This window comes from Sciurus vulgaris (genome assembly GCF_902686455.1).
Source record: "Sciurus vulgaris genome assembly, chromosome: 6".
NCBI classification, from domain to species: Eukaryota; Metazoa; Chordata; class Mammalia; order Rodentia; family Sciuridae; genus Sciurus; species Sciurus vulgaris.
This window is the reverse complement of record NC_136466.1, coordinates 69,794,516-69,811,516: the sequence shown is the minus strand read 5'-3', so window position 1 is coordinate 69,811,516 and position 17,001 is coordinate 69,794,516. Positions and strand designations below refer to the sequence as shown.

At 44.0% G+C, this 17,001-nt stretch overlaps 1 protein-coding gene across 3 annotated transcripts; it reads right to left on the bottom strand.

The window, feature by feature from the left end:
- Positions 1–5,527: 5,527 nt before the first annotated feature.
- GNPDA1 (glucosamine-6-phosphate deaminase 1) lies at positions 5,528–16,619 on the bottom strand. 3 transcript variants are annotated; one of them, XM_079145819.1, is made up of 7 exons: positions 16,476–16,619; positions 15,549–15,678; positions 13,201–13,302; positions 11,106–11,288; positions 9,938–10,122; positions 8,060–8,234; positions 5,528–7,050 (listed from the first exon to the last, which is right to left on the bottom strand). In XM_079145819.1, exons 2-7 carry the CDS (start codon positions 15,670–15,672, stop codon positions 6,950–6,952), a joined length of 870 nt encoding a protein of 289 aa, XP_079001945.1. In that variant the 5' UTR covers positions 15,673–15,678; positions 16,476–16,619; the 3' UTR covers positions 5,528–6,949. The 3 variants fall into 3 exon arrangements, with proteins under 3 accessions (XP_079001945.1, XP_079001946.1, XP_079001947.1); XM_079145820.1 differs by lacking the exon at positions 16,476–16,619 and adding an exon at positions 16,150–16,440; XM_079145821.1 differs by lacking the exon at positions 16,476–16,619 and adding an exon at positions 15,900–16,110.
- Between the last annotated feature and the right edge of the window lie 382 nt (positions 16,620–17,001).

Below are 17,001 nucleotides of genomic sequence, written 5' to 3'. Positions count from 1 at the left end.
TATATATGCAGTTTTAGGCTTACTTGGATGGTTGTTATCCTGCTCAGCTTCATGGGGAGAAAAAAAATTAAACACTGGACAAGTTGATCAGACTATCCTGCAGATCAGGTAGGCACACATGGCTTTGCACTGAGAGGACTAGCCTGCTGTCTCTGCTAAATCCTGAAGAGTGGAGTGCTTTTCTTCCTGTCTAGAGATGTGACAAACAGAGAAAAGACTTGGAAATGATCTTTCCAGACCTGTAGCATGGTCAGTAAGGTCATTTTTTTAGTAGTAGAGGCTCTAGTTTACATTAATATACCTGCTATTAATTTTTCTGTCAAGAGTAGTGAGTTAATCAGATAAGAATCTTGAGGTAGTTCATATGGTTTCATTTTTGACTGGAATTTGGATCTCCCACCAAATATTAACTTTGTTATAAGTATCACCAACAGGTGGCAGCAGTTCCCCTGTTATAAAAAGAGTGGCCCTAGTAGACTTGGTGGGGCAAGACTCCAGTCCTGATATTCTGGGAGGCTGAGCTAGTAGGATCACTTGAGTCCAGCAATTCAGGATCAACTTAGAAAAAATTGTGAGACTCAATCTCAAAAAACAAACATATGAAAAACAGAGTGACCGGTTAAGCTAGGAAGAGTATTTTGTTAACAGAAGCAGATTTAATTTCTGGGATTTTATTTTTCCTCATTGTGTTTCATCATAGTGTCTTTTATACCTTGGTAGACAGAATGAGACAATATCAGAAAGGCAGGAAGACAGTATTACCAAAAAATTTTAGGCCAATTGAAAGTGTACTTGATCCATAGTTGATATATTATGCAATTGTTCCACAAGGGCAAAGTATTATACCTGACAGGTACACATATCCCAGCTACTAATGGAAGGTAATTGAGTTATTTATCAACCTCCTAAGTAGGACCAAAGAATTATAACAATATGGTGTACACTGGTAATGGTTAAAAAGACAGTTTGTTCCCTAAACTTTGGCTGAATAAAAATAATTGGCTAGCAGACCAGGCTGAGGTTTGTGGTCAGAGGCTGGCTCCTGGAACTTTAGGGTTGTTCTTCACAAGTGTTATGGTGATTACTTGACTTTCAGCACCTGTAGTCTACACTTTGTACGATTACTCAGGTGGACTAAAGATTCATCACTCTAAGTATTCCCATAGTTCTCTGAACCAGAGGATGCTTTGGAGAAGATTGTGCACATTGAAAACTTTTGTGAGATTCTGATACCGAAGCAGCCACATACAGTCAGCACAGGTATTTTTTTATCTTGCTTAGATTGTTATATCCCTTCTGTTATAAAAATAACCCAAAGAAGGAAAAAATAAACTTATACAACATAAAATTTTAAAGCAATTATGTATCTTACTCTCAATCCATTCCACTTTTTGCAACCTATTATACTTCCTTGAATAATTCTTACATTTAACAAGCAGTGAGGGCTGGGGATACAGCTCAGTTGGTAGAGTGCTTGCCTCACATGCACAAGGCCCTAGGTTCAATCCCCAGCACCACAAAACAAACAAACAAACAAACAAAAAACAAATAATGAGCAACTTGTAATGGGCCTGTTTTTCTAGGTGCTGAGAATGTAGCAATGGATAAAATGGTCATACTGTCCCTGCCCTTGTGAACTTAAATTTTGGTGGATAGAGACAGACAATATAGGTCACCAGAAGATAAGTGTCATGGAGAGAACTCAGGGAGGAGATTGGGAGGCAGGGCAATGCTGGAATTTTAAAGAGGGGAGAAGGCTTCTTTAAGATAGCATGTAAACAAAGGCTTGGCAGTGTGATTCTTTTAACTGCTTGGGAAGAAAAAAATCCAGGCAGAGACAGCCAGGGCAAATGCCCTTGGGACCGGGACACATTAGAAGGTTCTAAGAGGAATATGGTGGCCAGTAGGGCTAAAACAATCCGAGGAAGGGAGAACAGTAAGAGATGGGATGTGACTGGGTAGTACCACAGACAATCCCAGGGCTAGTGTGAACTTTGGCTTCTACTCTGAGATAAGGAGTCTTTAGAAGACTTTGCACAGAGGAGTGATAGGATCTGAGTTTTAGGGGTGAGAAAGCTTAGAAACCAGTTAGGTTACCATTTGTGGTAACTCAGGTGAGAAGTACAGATGGATTGTGCCAATGTGCCAGCAGAATCTTGGGAATTGGAGCCTGGCGTGGTGGCACATGCCTATAATCCCAGGTGCTTGGGCGGTGGAGGCAAAAGGATCGCAAGTTCAAGGCCAGCCTTGTCATCTTGGTGAGACCCTGTCCCAAAATGAAAAGGGCTGAAGATATAGCCTTAGTTTCAATCTCCAGTCCCCCAATAGTACAAAAAAAATTCTTGAGAATTAGATTCTGTGCTTACCTTGAAGGCAAAATTAATAGGATTTGCTTGTGGATTGCATATGTAATATGAGATAGTGAAGCATCAGGATTGATTTCTAGGTGTTTTTGTCTGAGCAGTTGTGGAGAAGACAATGTAGATAGCACAGGTTTGTGGGTGAAGATCAGGAATTTAGTTGTGGAAAAGTATGTTTGAGATGCCACGTAGTTATCCCAGCAGAGATGTTAGATGGGCAGGTAGAGATTCATTATAGAGATAAAAATGTGGGAGACAATGTATAGATGGTCTTTAAAGCCGCGAGACTTGATAAACTGACTTATCAAGGGAGTAAGCTGTATATAGAGAAAAGGCCAAGGACTGACTCTTGGGTCACTCTGAAAGCTAAGAGGCCAAAGAAATGAGGAAGAACCAGCAAAGCAGATAGGGAATGGTCCGTAAGGAAAGGAAATCAGCAGTGTGTGTCCTGGAAGCCAAGTCAAGTTTGAAAGGAGGAGTAATCAATTGTGTCAGATGCTGCACATAAGTAATATGAGCTGTAAAAATCAAGCCATCAGTGTTAAGGTCTTTGGGGACTTTGACAAGTGCTGTTCAAGTAGAGGGGATGTGAAGATGTGGAGTGTATTTGAGAAATAAAGGGGTGTCCTTACAACAGGTAAAAAGCTAAACAAACCGAAAATCAAGTTTTTAAAAAAATTTGTTGTAGATGGACAGAATACCTTTACTTTATTTGTTTGTTTTTATGTGGTGCTAAGGTTCGAACCCAGTCCCTCACATATGCTAGGCAAGTGTTCTGCTACTGAGCTACAGCCCCACTCTGAAAATCAACAACTTCTAATTAGATCCATCAGAGGGTTAACCGCCACTGTAAAAAGGAAAGGGTCTGGGAAAATAGAGTTTACCTACCTAACGCAGAAGCTGCTAGAGCCAGTAATTGGAATTTAAACCAATTACTGAGGACTGAGTGTGGACCACCTTGAGAGTTCAAAACTGGGAGCCAGCCAGGTGGGGTGGCAAATGCTTATTATCCCAGTGATTTGGGAGGCTGAGACAGGAGGATTGCAAGTTCCAGGCCAGCCTGGGTGCGTGGGTGTTTAGTGGTGGGAACTTGTGGACATTCTTTTCTATTTTCAAGGTCATCAGTCAAGAGAAAAGCTGATGTAGAGGCTGGAGACCTTATGAATTGGTCTTCAAAGAGACTAGATGGAGTGGGTGTGATTACGAGTATGACCTGATGGCATTAGGGCTCCCTTGAAGTCCATGTAATTCTGTTCTCTTTTACTTGCCCACAGTTAAACATCAGAGTACAATCACAGAATGCCTTTTTTTTTTTTTTTTTTTTTTTGTGGGTTGGGGGGGGGCATTATCAGGGATTGAACTCAGAAGAACTTGATTTAAACACATTCTATCTATTCTTCCTGAAACACTACTCTTTGTACACTTGATATTACCTTTTCCCTTTTTGAGTATCAGACTTGCTGTTTTATAGATTTAATACATCACTGTAGACTGCATTTAGTATTTTTAATCAAATTATCACAACCTGGCCAGAGGGGTCCAATTTAACCAGCTATTTTGTCCTTTCAACACAAACAGACACCTCTGAGAGCACCCTTATTTTCTAGCAACAAGGTATTCCAGGTCCATCATGATCCATGCACCAAAACATATAATTAGTTCCTCTCCAGCAAGCCCAGAGATGCATGTCCCACTTGATTTGCATAAGCACTGGTTGTAGCAGGATGCTCCTGCTGTTGGGCCACCATAGAAACAGACCTGAGATCAGATCTCTTCAAGGTCTCAAGTTCATACAGATATCTCCAGTTTGGCTGTCATCACTAATCTTTTTAATTCTATAGTTTTTTTTTTTTTTTTTTAAATACTACATACTTAAAATATAAACCCTTCTTGACTGGATAAACAAAATGTGGTATGTCCACACAATGGAACCCCAGTACCCACCCCCCAAAAAAAGGAATGGACTACTGCCATGTTATGTGGACCACCTAAAAAAGTGCTTGGATTGGGGATGCAGCATAGTGGTAGAGTGCTTAGCATGCACAAGGCCCTGAGTTCAGTAACCAGCAACACAAACACACACAACCACCAAAGATGTCATGCTTAGTCAAAGAAGTTAGACACAAAAGATATATAAGTCCATTTATATGAAATGTCTAGTAATGGTTAGGGGTGTAACTCAGAGGTAGTGTATGTACTTAGCACATATTTGCAAGACCCTAGGTTCAATCTCTGGCACCCCCCTGCAAAAAGAATGTCTATGAAAGATAAATCTATAGACAAAGCATATCAGTGATCACCTGGGGCTGGAGGTAGAAGTAGGGAGTTTTGTGGAATGATGGAAAGGCATTGTGATAAGGATCACACAACTCCACACACTTAAAAAATCAATGGATTTATAATAGGTAGATTTTATTGGTATGTAAAATTATACCCCAATAAAATAAAAACCCTTCTTCCTTGTATGTCCTTAATTGGTTATAGTGATCTATATTTAGTTTTTAAATATATATTTTTAGTTGGAGGTGGACACAATACTTTTTTATTTTTTTGCGGTGCTGGGGATTGAACCCGGGGCCTTCTGCTTACAAGGCAAGCACTCTACCCACTGAGCTATATCCCCAGCCCAATATACTTTTATTTTTATGTTGTACTGAGGATCGAACCCAGGGCCTCATGCATGCTAGGTGAGCGAGCACTCTTGCGTGAGCCACAACCCCAGGCCCCCAAGATATTTCTTTACATGGACTTTAACACAAAAAAATTGTATTTTCCCATACCGTACAGTGCTGGGGATTAAACCCAGGGTCTCACACATGCTAGATATAAGCACTCTACCACCACTCCATCCCCAGCCCCTGCTGTATTTTTAACAGCCGTATCCCTGCTTAAATCTCGAGTACAGCTGCAATATGATAATGTATGCTCATCAGTTTATTCCTGCCTTTTTTCACATAGGTGGTGCTTCATTTTTATAAAAATATTTTTTCACCCTGATGATTAAAGACCAACAGACAGTTGCTCTGCTGGTGATCTTCCTGCAGGCTCTGTGAGGACTCAGTGTGAAGCTTGGCTTACCTGCTACTTCCCAAATTTATACACTTTGGAAACAAAATTTCAGAAGACAACCTTCTGAACTTCAGAGGTAGAAATCCACAAATGACACATTTTATTGAAAATACTGGATTTAATAGAAAATATCACATTGTAAACAAGTCCACTGATTCATTAGCTTAACATAGAATGACAGTACAATCACGTATAAAAGCTAAAGGACGAGATGCTGGTGCCAAACGCAGCACTTAGAGAGGCCTGAGCCAGAATTTTCCCAGAAGTAGGCAGCAGTAGCTTCAGACAGGCACAAGAATAGGGAGGCTGAGGCAGCAACCACTCCACAAAGGCTTAAGGGCATAAAAGGAAGAGAGCAAGGGAACATCTGGGAAAGAGGGCTGATGGATGATACATGGGCAAAGGGTTTTTGTTTTATGGAGTTATTTTTTGTGGTCCTGGAGATGGAATTCAGGACCTCATGTATGCCAAGCAAGTGCCACATCTGCAGCCCAGGCTTATAATTCTTGACATTCTGACAACATCAGATCCTACCACACAAACTTGAGAGGGTTAGAGGAGCAGGGTATGTTAAGTGGGGCAACAATACTACCAAGTATCTGGTGTGTGGTCTCAGCGCTCAACTCTGAGGGAGGCAGAATGTGGCACTTGTGTGTAACATGTGACTAAACTCAAAACTGAGCTTTCTGCCCCATCACCTTGGCTGATCACAACACTGAAATTGTGGAAGTGTCTGTTGCCCCAGTGAATCTCCTCCTTACTGACGAGTATTTAAAAGAGACCTGAAGAAAACACAGGGCTCTAGTGGAAAAAGGTTTCTACCTCTCTCCTTTTGGGTCCCCAAAGGGAAAGAAGTTTGTTGTGAATGAACCTCTGGAGGTTTGGACTTAAAAGCAAAAACTACCTCTTTAGTCCCAGCCACCTAAATCCTCCTCCAGGGAGTCCTCCTAGTTCATGGAAAGTCACCTTGAGAGCAGAAAAACAACTAGGGGAAAGAGTAAGGAACAGTTTTCTTACTGTGGTACTTGTTTCTGACCAGAGAAGCTGCTACCTTGTACATTATTTAGATATGAAGATATCAAGTTCACTCCTTATCTAGAGGAGCAGTTCTCAAATTAGGGGCAAGCCTGCTCAAGAGGAGCTCTCAAGACTCTCCAAAGAGATGAGTCCAAAATACGTAAGCCCCTAATTCCCACCCACTTGAAAATATGTGCACATAGGATAGAAATTCCTGACAGGAGTGTGCTATACATGTGAACAGTGGCTAAGACAGAACAAAAAGCCAAGAAGCCTAACTTGGGTGTGGCAGACATCAAAATGGTGGAGAATATTGTTCGGAGACTTTTTCTGATTTAAGTTACAAGTCATTCCACAGCTAAACTCCATGATGAGGCTTCTAGCCTCAGAACCAAGAACAGTAAGCTCATCCAATTACTGCAGTAACCATACTGGTCTAAAGAAAAACTGTTGTTCTAGAGAAAATTTCCTATGAGGTACTTGATACTAGGCCCCAGCATAGGCTAATCACTGTATGGTTTCTTAGAAGACTGACTTTTCTCAATTTCTTTCTCTTTGATACTGTACAGGGGGTCCACCAACTTGTTATGAACAAGCATTAAACCTATAAAAATAAAAAAAAGTAGTTAATGGAGGTAGAGGTAAGAGTTCCACAATTATCAACCAGAACTTCTAGAAGCTCTCCAATTTTGTCCTAGAACTGACACACTTTTCTCTTTGATCTCCAAATCATAAAAACCCTAAGAGCAGGAAAAGAGTTTGTTATTCCCACTGAATGTTAGAGTTCCTGGAAGTTCTGTCAACCCAACCACAAGGAGAGATGACAATTTAAAGGTTAATCTTTTTGGCTAAGAAAAATTCCTAACTTACCTGCCTATTAAATGAGAATTTTCATGTAAGTTTGCCTACAGCAGGAGGTATACTAGGGATCGAACCACAGGCTTTACTAGTGCTTGGCAAACTACCACTGAGCTACACCCCCAACCCTCTGGGTAGGTATCCTTTTAAAGTAAAAAGAAAGATTCCTATAGTAACTACTTCAGTGCCTTGACTTGAGGGGAAAGGCATGTATGAGATCTGGACTGAGAAAACCTTGTCATTACAAGGAGATCGCCTTACAGCTCTTAGACTAAAACTTTTTTTTTTCTTTCTCCTCAGCAAACAGATCTCTTCAGAAGTGGATGCTTGCTGTCATGGATGGTAGAGAAATGACTATTGTGAGGCAGTAAGGTCTGATTTTTAAAATTCTAGGTGTCCGTTAAAATGGCCAGAATGAGGGCTGGGAATATGATTCAATGGTGGAGCACTTGTCTAGCATGCAGAGCCCCTGGGTTCCATCCTCAGCATGGGGGATGAAAAAAAAAGAGCCAGAATGTGCCACATGTGGACACCTGTAATTTCAACAACTCGGGAGGCTGAGGCAGGAGGATCACAAGTTCAAGGCCAGCCTTAGCAACTTGGTGAGGGCTGGGGATGTGCAGCTTAGCAGTAGAGTGTGCCTGGTTCAATCCCCAGGACCCAAAAATAAAATAGCCAGAGTGAAAATGAGGTCCACTTCTCACTCCTAGCATACCCGGGCTTGACCACCTACTCCCACATCCACCCTCCCTCACCTTTGAAATACTTGACAGTCTTCACTTTCAGCTCCAAGGTGGCATCTTCATCACACACAAACACAGTGCAGGGATGCTGCTGGAAGGCAGACACTGTCCACATATGGTTCACTCCCTCCTCAATGGCCTTGTACAAAGCAAATGCCTTGTGAGCACCTGTGATGAGGATCATCACCTGGGAATCAGAAAACAAGCCCATGATGGAGCAGTCCAGAAGCACCAAGTGCTGATAAGGATTATTGTTTTATTGCTACTTTATAAATAGTTACTATGCAACATTCCGTGTTCAGTGCTCTGTGTGTTTCATCACACAAGTAACCTGAGATAGGAGGCATCTTTTCTTAGCCTCACCTTTTAGGATAAGGAAATAGGGCTCCAGGGAGTTAAGTAACTTGCCTAGGGTCATTTCTGACTCCAGTCTATGCTCTTGACCACCACATGACAGTGCCTCCAGACAACTTTAATGACAACTGTGAAGGTGCCCTATGCCATGCACAGGCCCACACCTGTCATCCCATAGCTAGATCAGTTTTCACAGTCTGTGAAAGGGACCCCAGCCTGCACCAGCTACTCTGTGGGTCTCTGAAGGTTGAATCCCAGAGAGGGATTCCCTTATTCTGGTCTCTTTCAGTTCACAGCATTTACCCTGACTTGAAGTGATACTTTTTCTTCATCTAAAAGATGGTATAGAGTCCACCTAAAGATGGTATAGACTCCACCTAACAGTTAAATTATCGAGAGCATAAGTGCCAGAAAATGATCCTAAAGAATTCAGCTCTACAGGTATCTTTCCATTTTAAGACATCTGTACCATGGAGTTGTGAACAGGATTTATTGTTTCTCTCTTAAAAGAGGAGAGGAACAGAGAAAACCTAATTAGTTCAGAACCCCTCAGCAACTCCAAGCTCATTTAGAAGAGATTTTTCTGATTTCCAGCCCTGATCATCCCCTGATCAGATACCTTCACCAGATAAGGATGGCCCCCAAACCCTCACGTTTATAAGCAGCAAGCAGAGCAACCCCCTAGGTACTGATTCAGGGTTACCCAACTGAAATCTAGGAGATATCACTCATTTCACCAAAGTTCACTGTATAATTAGGGAGCCTTTTCACTGACTTAGATGTTTGCTTATAGACCTGGGAAAAGAAATTTGAAGCTAAAATGTCTCCAGCCATTCCTCACTGAATTTATCTCCCAAAGGAATACTTCTGAAATTCTATTGAAAGTAGTAAGGACAATGGAAACACAAACACAAATCAAATGATTACCAACTTTCTAGGAGAAAAACTCCCTAAATTCAGTTCATGACACTGTTTTTTGGTAGTACTGGGATTGAATCCAAGGCCCTGTGCATGCTAGGCAAGTGCTCTACCACTGGCTATTTCATAGCCTTAAGACTTATCTTTTAATCACACTTCACTACATTTATTATTCCTGAACACAGGGCCATAATCATCACATCCTTGGGTTGCAGGAGAAGCATCCTTTCAAATAGTGACTGACTTCAGGGACACCAAGAGGATCCCTTTTCAGTGCCTGGGCAAGTACAAATTCACAGTCCCACGTTAGTGGTGAAGGGTTTCTCTCTACCCATGAGAAGCATGAAAGTGGCCCATCAGCAGAGGCCAGGGAACCTGCAGCCCCTGGTCAGTTAGCCAAAGACACAGAAAAAATGCTCCATGGATTTACCCACACTGAGAACAATGATTACCTCCAAAGAAGGAAGAGAAACAGGACCAGCTGGGATTTTGGCCTTATTTATAACATCTTCCTCTTCAAGAATATGTGTTCAGCTGTATATCTACAATTAACAACAAAAAGACAAGCCAGCTCTCCCCAACTCTGAGGTAAAGGCTGGTGGACCCCTGCACCCTTACCTCTCTAGCATCCATGACAGTGCCCACACCCACTGTCAGGGCCATAGTGGGCACCTTGGCAAGATCGCCGTCAAAGAACCTAGCATTGGCCAGAATGGTGTCCATGGCCAATGTCTTCACACGAGTCCTGGACACCAGGCTGGAACCTGGCTCATTGAAGGCAATATGTCCATCAGGGCCGATGCCTAGAGAGAGAGACAGCCACAACAGCCCTGTGAGTCCTAGGGATTGACAATTTCAAGAATGGACAATCTCTCCTTCCCTAACTAGGGTCTGAAAAAAAAATATCCTTGAAAACTATTTCTTTTTTCATTTGTACTCTGAGGTACAAATCTGCCCCTCCTCACCATTTCTCTCTGAGGCATAGACATTGTCAATTCGCTACCATCTTTAGAAAGCTCAGGAAGGGGCACTCCAAATAGCTCCTGCCTCCTCAGAAGTGTGACTTCTGTCTCCTGCCTGTAGTTGGGGTCCTGCTGCTGGGGCAGAGTGGCACTGAAAACACACACAGCACCTGGGCAGCAGCTTCCAAGTTCCAAAATTTCAGAACATGCAAGGTCCTTCCTCCTGCTTTTACTAGAAGTCAGATCCAGAGTGGTAAAGACAGTTCAATTTTACACCCCTGTAGGTGATACCCAAGGTGGTAATATGTAGGCAACCTGGGGTAGGAATAAGAGCATAAATCTGAAAGGCAGATTCTCCAGGGTACCATCTTCTCACTGCTCCCCACTGGCTGACCTTGATAAGTCACAGAACTTCTCTGGGGTTCAACTGCTATCAAGAACATGCAAAGGGCCATATGAAACCTTCTGAAACTATATGAGTCCATGATTTAAATGTTTAGGTAAATTACATGACTGATCCATAAAGCCCAAACACTAAGGAATAAATAATCTGCGTCCAAATCCTAAACCTCTCAGTTTACATAGGCATCAAAGTGTAGAAAAGGAGGTGTCCGTGATCATAGTTCCTTCCTGAGCAGCAGAGGCAGGGCTAGGACCCAAGGTGCCCACTTTCTCTATACCTTCCTGCCTCACACAGTAATAGATGACTCTGTCACTAGCACAAAGGGGGCTGCATGGAGACAAGCTTGGCATCATGTCCTTCCCACACATTCCAGCCACCCTGAGCCTGGCCCTGGATGTGTGCTGAAGAATGCCAAGCTCACCTCCAACAAACAGCTCGATCCCGCCTGCAGCCTTGATCTTCTGCTCAAAGGCATCACACTCAGCCTGCAGGTCAGCTGCATTCCCATCCAGAATGTGGGTGTTTTCTGGATGGATATCAATGTGCTTGAAGAAGTTGTTCCACATGAAGGAGTGGTAACTCTCTGGGTGGTCCCGAGGAAGGCCTGTAGGGTCATGGGACATTTAGTCATGCCCAGGCTGGGTTAGAGCTCTTCTCCCAAGGAAGATGCCAGGACACCACCCCACCCACAGGAACACTCAGGGGACTGTCCATCAGAAAATCTCGGACACCAGCCCCCTGCTTCCTAGCCTCTTGGGATGGGCTGAACTGGTCTCCATTAAGTGTCCACTGACTATGGGGCTGGGCCTAGGAAATCCCCTCATTCTGATCTTTCACAAGGGAATGACCATAGGTTGGAGGCTGGAAACACTCTGGGCTTCTGAAGGTGGCTTGGTCATCTGGGGTAGGACTGGGCCCATCTGGGAAAGGAAGCAAACACCCACCATTTATACCCTGATCAACCTGAACCCTAACTTAAATACCAGGTGGTTGGAGAAAATTATCTCAGGGCTTCTCAAAGTGGATTTGTTTTTTTTTTTTTTTTTTTTTTTTTTCATCCAAAAAGAAAAATAATGTTTAAAGTAAATGGTTAATGTTGAGCATTAAGAATATTTAAAATCAAGGCAGCTGTGGTGGCCCATGCCTATAATCCCAGAGATTTAGTAGCCTGAGACAGCAGGATCGCAAGTTCCAGGCAAGTCTCAGCCTGGAACTTATCAAAATGCTATCTCAAAAAAGGCTGGGGATGTGGCTCAGTGGTAGAGCACCCCTGGATTCAATCCCAGTACAAAAAAAAAAAAAAAAAAAAAAAAAAATCAGCTTTAAACATGAGAAAATCCAACACAGTGCTACAACATGGGATGAACCTTGAAGACATTCTCCTAGGTGAAAGCAGCCAGTCACAAGATATCAGACATTTATGAATCTACTTGTATGAGGTACTTAGGGAAATCGAATTCATGAAAACAAAGAAAAATGGTGGTTTCCAGAGCCTGGAGAAAACAGGAAACGGGAACTTGTTTAATGGAAACAGAGTCTGTTTTATGAGATGAAGAGAGTTCTGAGATTGGCTGCACAACAATGTGAATGTTCTTATCACCACTACAGTGTACACACAAAAATGCTTAAGACGTGAACAGCCTCGCTAGGTGTCCCAGGCTGCTCAACTGATCCTCTTGCCTTAGCCCCCTGAATAGCTAGCTGGGACTACAGACTCCAAAACCACACCTGCATCTGAGATGGCAAATTTTATGTTGTATATATTTTACCACAATTCTTTTAAAAGAATGTTTAAAGTGAAGCTATCATAAAATAATGATGGGTGTGGAGGGAGCAGAAAGGTGATAGAAGACCAATCCTCAGCTCCCCTCCAAGTGTACCTGGCAGAAAGGGGAGTTGGAGCCAGGCATGGTGGCACACACCTGTAATCCCAGGGACTTGGGAGGCTAAGACAGGAGGACTGCAAGTTCAAGGCCAGCCTTGGCAATTTAATGAGACCCTGTCTCAAAAATTAAAAGGGCTGAAGACATAGCTCAGTGACAAAGTACCCCTGGTAGTAATGGGTTCAATCCCCAGTACCACCAAAACAAGAAAAAGAAAAAAAGGGAGGTAAAGGATGCCCACCGAAGAGGAAATATAGACACAGAACCTTGGTACACACCCCAGTCAAGATTCCACTTGCAAGCATTTGTTCCAGAAAGAAACTGAGCTGGGAAGCAGGCGAAGGGGAAGGAAGTACCCTAATATTAAGTATTCATTAAAATGTTTACTACGTACAAGAAGCTTCCATAACTATCACAGTATCATAATGCTTACAACTCATGAGGTCATCTTTATTAGCTTCATTTTATAACTCATTAAATCAAGGCTGGAAGAGAGAGGTATTGATAACAGAGCCTATCACCAAATGTCACTGGTTCCTTGAGATGCTCTCATGTCTCTCCAGGGCTGAGCCTGTGAGAGAAGGAGCATGACTCCTGGAATCAGGTTAAGAACCCTGAAAGAGAGAGACTCACCCACATACTCATCCATATTGAAGGTTTTCACATATTTAAAGGACAGGTCTCCATTCTTATAGTACTCAATCAACTTCTTATAGCAGCCAAGCGGGGTGCTCCCTATAAGAGGAAAATTAAAAACCTATCCAAATCAGATAGTCATTCATAGTTTCAAAATCTAACAACAGCTTCTCATTTCACTGTCCTTACAAAGGCTCTACATTATTGGGCCCTTGGCTAACCCTCTGCATACCTTACCCTGCATTGGTCACTTTACCTCAGGGCCTTTGCACATGCTGTTCTAACAGCAATACTCTTTAGGTATCTATATGGCTAACACTTCTTCAGGTCTCTCCTCTGTCAGTTTCTCAGAATGGCCTTCCCTGCCACCATATCCAACATGGTAAACCTCCATCTCAATACTCCCTATCTTTCCTGCTTCATTTTTCTCCTTCTTTCTTACTCCTGCTTAACATACTCTACACTTTGCTAATTAACTTACCTATCTCTCCCAATTTAAGCTTTGGAAGGCAGGAATTCATATCCCTTTTGTTTGTAGCTATATCCCCAGAGTTAAGAACTGCCTGGCTAACAGAGACACTTAATAAATATCTGCTTTCCCCCTTTGGGTAAGCAGATACTTATTAAGTGCCAATTAAAATGTATAAATGCATTCTACTGTCATGTACAACTAATTAGAATAAAATAAAAAATTTAAAAAAATATCTGCTGAAATGAGTGACGACAGAAACTGCAACCCCAACCCTACCAAAAATAATCAACTGGTCCCTATGACAAGGAACCCACTTGGAAATGCTGTGCTGTTTGAAACATGACAGGCAGGAAGGGATCTGTTTTTGAAGAGACTTCAATGTCACTCTGTGGAGCTGTGGATCTGATTGTATGATGACGGGAATTAGTAATGAGCTGCTAGAGAAGTCAGACTGAGCAGGTGGAGGTTGGTTCACTCCACAATTAGCAGACAGGATGTTAGTTAACACAACTCCAACAGGGCTGAGACAGCTGGTTTTACAAGGTTCAAGCAGATACCACTCCCACAAGCCTCCAATGCAGAGTTCAGCAAACTTTGTCCCAGAGGCCAAACTGAGCCTGTTGCCGGTTTCTATGGAGTTCATGAGTTAACTATAGTTTTTAGTCAGGTGCAGTGGTGCATGCCTGTAATGCTAGCAACTTAGGAGGCTGAGGCAGTAGGAACACAAGTTCAAGGCCAGCCTCAGCAATTTGGCAAGGACCTAAGCAATTTAGTGAACCCTGTCTCAAAATGAGTAAGAAGGACAGGGTACAAGATGTAGCTCAAAGTGTGACTGGGTTCAATCCCCAGTACAAAAAGGAAAAAAAAAAATGAATGGTTTTTACATTTTAAAAATCAAAAGAATGGCACACGCCTGCAATCCCAGTGGCTCCAGAGGCTGAGGCAAGATATCTGGAGTTTTAAACCAGCCTCAGCAACTCAGCAAGGCCCTGTCTTTAAACAAAATATAAAAAAGGAGTAGGGATGTGGCTCAGTAGTTAAGCACCCCTGGGTTCAATCCCTGGTACCAAAAAAAAAAAAAAAAGTTTGTGAAACAAGAAAATTATTTAAATTCAAACTTCAGTGTCCATAAGTAAAGTGTCATTGACACACAGTCAATAAAAGTCACCAACCTACTGTTGGTGGCTTTCACACTCCAGTGGCACAGTTGTGTAGTTGCAACAGGGAAGTCTAAAATAATTTACTGTTAAGTCATTTACAGAAAAAGTTTCACAGCCTCTACTACAGTGGATGGGTCAGGTAAGACCCCTAGGGCAAATCTACCCACCTGTGAAAGAAATAATTAGGACATTCAGCTTGAGAAGCCAGGGCCAAAATATTTTCCTTATAAAGGCAACACTGACCTTTTTGAAAAAAACTGGGACTTTTCCACTTAGAGCTTGTGCATAATTAAGCCTTACAGAAAATTATTTGAATTACTACCTTCTCAATTCCTCCAGGAATGGTACTTAGCTAGCTATGCCCCTAAATACATATATAATTCATTTCATAAAATGCATGCCTTAGGGAATCAGGACTTAATTCTGTTAGGCACCCTGGATACCTTAATAGGGCTGACTTAGGATGTAGCCTAAAAATCAGGTTCTTCCTGTCCAGTCAAGATCCCTTCTGTTCCAAGGTTCTATAGGAGCAGGCAGCAACTAAACCAACCCATAAAGGAAGCCAGGCCCTCTGTTTTGTATGTAGAGGGAGGACTGCTGTTCTCTCATTGCACCATTACCTCAAGTCCTCCTTTAAATCCCTGGGCTGAGTGAGCCCAGAACCTGGCCTCTTATAACCCTCTGATGCCCACCCTCTCCATTCCACAACACACCAGTGGGGAGTCCCATGGTGAAGTACTTGTCTGGTCCTGGGTTAAACTGGATGATGCGGTTCCTGATGTATTTGGCTGCCCACTCACTGGCCTGTGAATAGTGCTCCAGGATGATGAGCTTCATCTTGTCCTGCAGTGGGTAGGTGAGATGACAAAAGGAACCAATGGTCCTCACTTTGTGAGTTCTGAGGAACAGGCTGGGCCGACACCTCTTCCACCCACCAGGAGGCGCTACTGCGAGGATAGACCAGGGTTCTAATCTCAGCTCCGTTTACCAATGGTAGGACTTCACAAAGCACCCGAGTTCTATGAAGCCATTTCCTATGTAAAAATGGGCACGACAGTACCTACCTCGCCGACTTCACGACAGGAAATAACGAATGAGAAAATGCTTGCAAACCACACTATGTTGGCGATTATTATCCTGAAGCTCGACTCAGTTCCACTCCCACAACCCTACAGGCTGGATACTCCACCCCAAAGTCTTCCTCAAGAACTAGAGGGGCCGCGGGACCATCTTGGGTCAATGGAGCAGGTGGGGATGATGGCTTTGCCCGGGGAGGTGTGTTCTTCATCAGCAGTAGAAAAAGGGGACTCTCACCGCCCGCCTTGCTTGGGGAACACTATTGGGTCCTCAGTTTCCCCAAAAGCACAAGCGGGTAAAGGTAATCGCTCCGGAAGGAAGGCATCTGGCTCCGCCAGCACGATGGTCAGTAGTGGGAGGTGCGGAGGCCGAGGAGGTCTCCCGCGCGGCGGTCGGCGGGGTTCACTGAACCCCCCCACCCAGATTAGACTTCGTCTCCCCTCCAGCCCGCTTGGAAGGGGTGAGAGCGGTTGGCCGGCCCGGGCCCGGGATGCGTGGGCACTGGGACAGCGCCGGGACCCCTGCCCGCCAGGAGGGTCCCGCCCTCCCCGCTCCCCACTTACGCGGACGCCTCCCGCAGCTGCAGAGGCAACTGCGCCGGCGGCCGGGCCTCGCGCTGGTCACGTGGCTGCGGTCACGCGGCTCGCGCGCCGCCCGCCGGGCTGACTCAGCGAGCCGCGGCCCCCGGGCGGGACTTTGGCCAGCCTGAGACCTCGGGCCACCACCTTTTCATCTCGGCCCCGGAGCGAGCAGACCCGGAAGGGGCTGTGAGAAACACACTCGCCCGCGGAGGCGGGGTCAGGGCCTGGGTTTGTGCAGGAGGAGAGACTCGGAGGCGCCAGGTCGCCCGCTAGAATGCAGCCTCCTGGCCCTGGGGCCCAGCCCGCGGGTAGTGCAGAGGACGGGGAGGCCCCGGGGTTGGCCTGACGCCGCCTGCAGCTTGTTTAGATCGGATCTGTTGACCTAGGTGCAATATTTTTGTTTTAAATACAACTGGGCTTTTTTTGTGTGCGGTTCTGGATTCCCCCTTCTACCCCCACCCCCACCCCCCCACCCCCGCTTTAAGATCAAACTTTGCAACAATATATA

What these genes read in the sequence shown, in the direction of transcription:
- GNPDA1 (XM_079145819.1), bottom strand. Translation starts at nt 15,672, where the DNA reads ATGAAGCTCATCATCCTGGAGCACTATTCACAGGCCAGTGAGTGGGCA. An exon ending in CACCATGGGACTCCCCACTG is followed by an intron (nt 13,303 to 15,548) that starts GTGTGTTGTGGA and finishes TTCCTCTTATAG; the next exon opens with GGAGCACCCCGCTTGGCTGC. An exon ending in CAATATGGATGAGTATGTGG is followed by an intron (nt 11,289 to 13,200) that starts GTGAGTCTCTCT and finishes ATGACCCTACAG; the next exon opens with GCCTTCCTCGGGACCACCCA.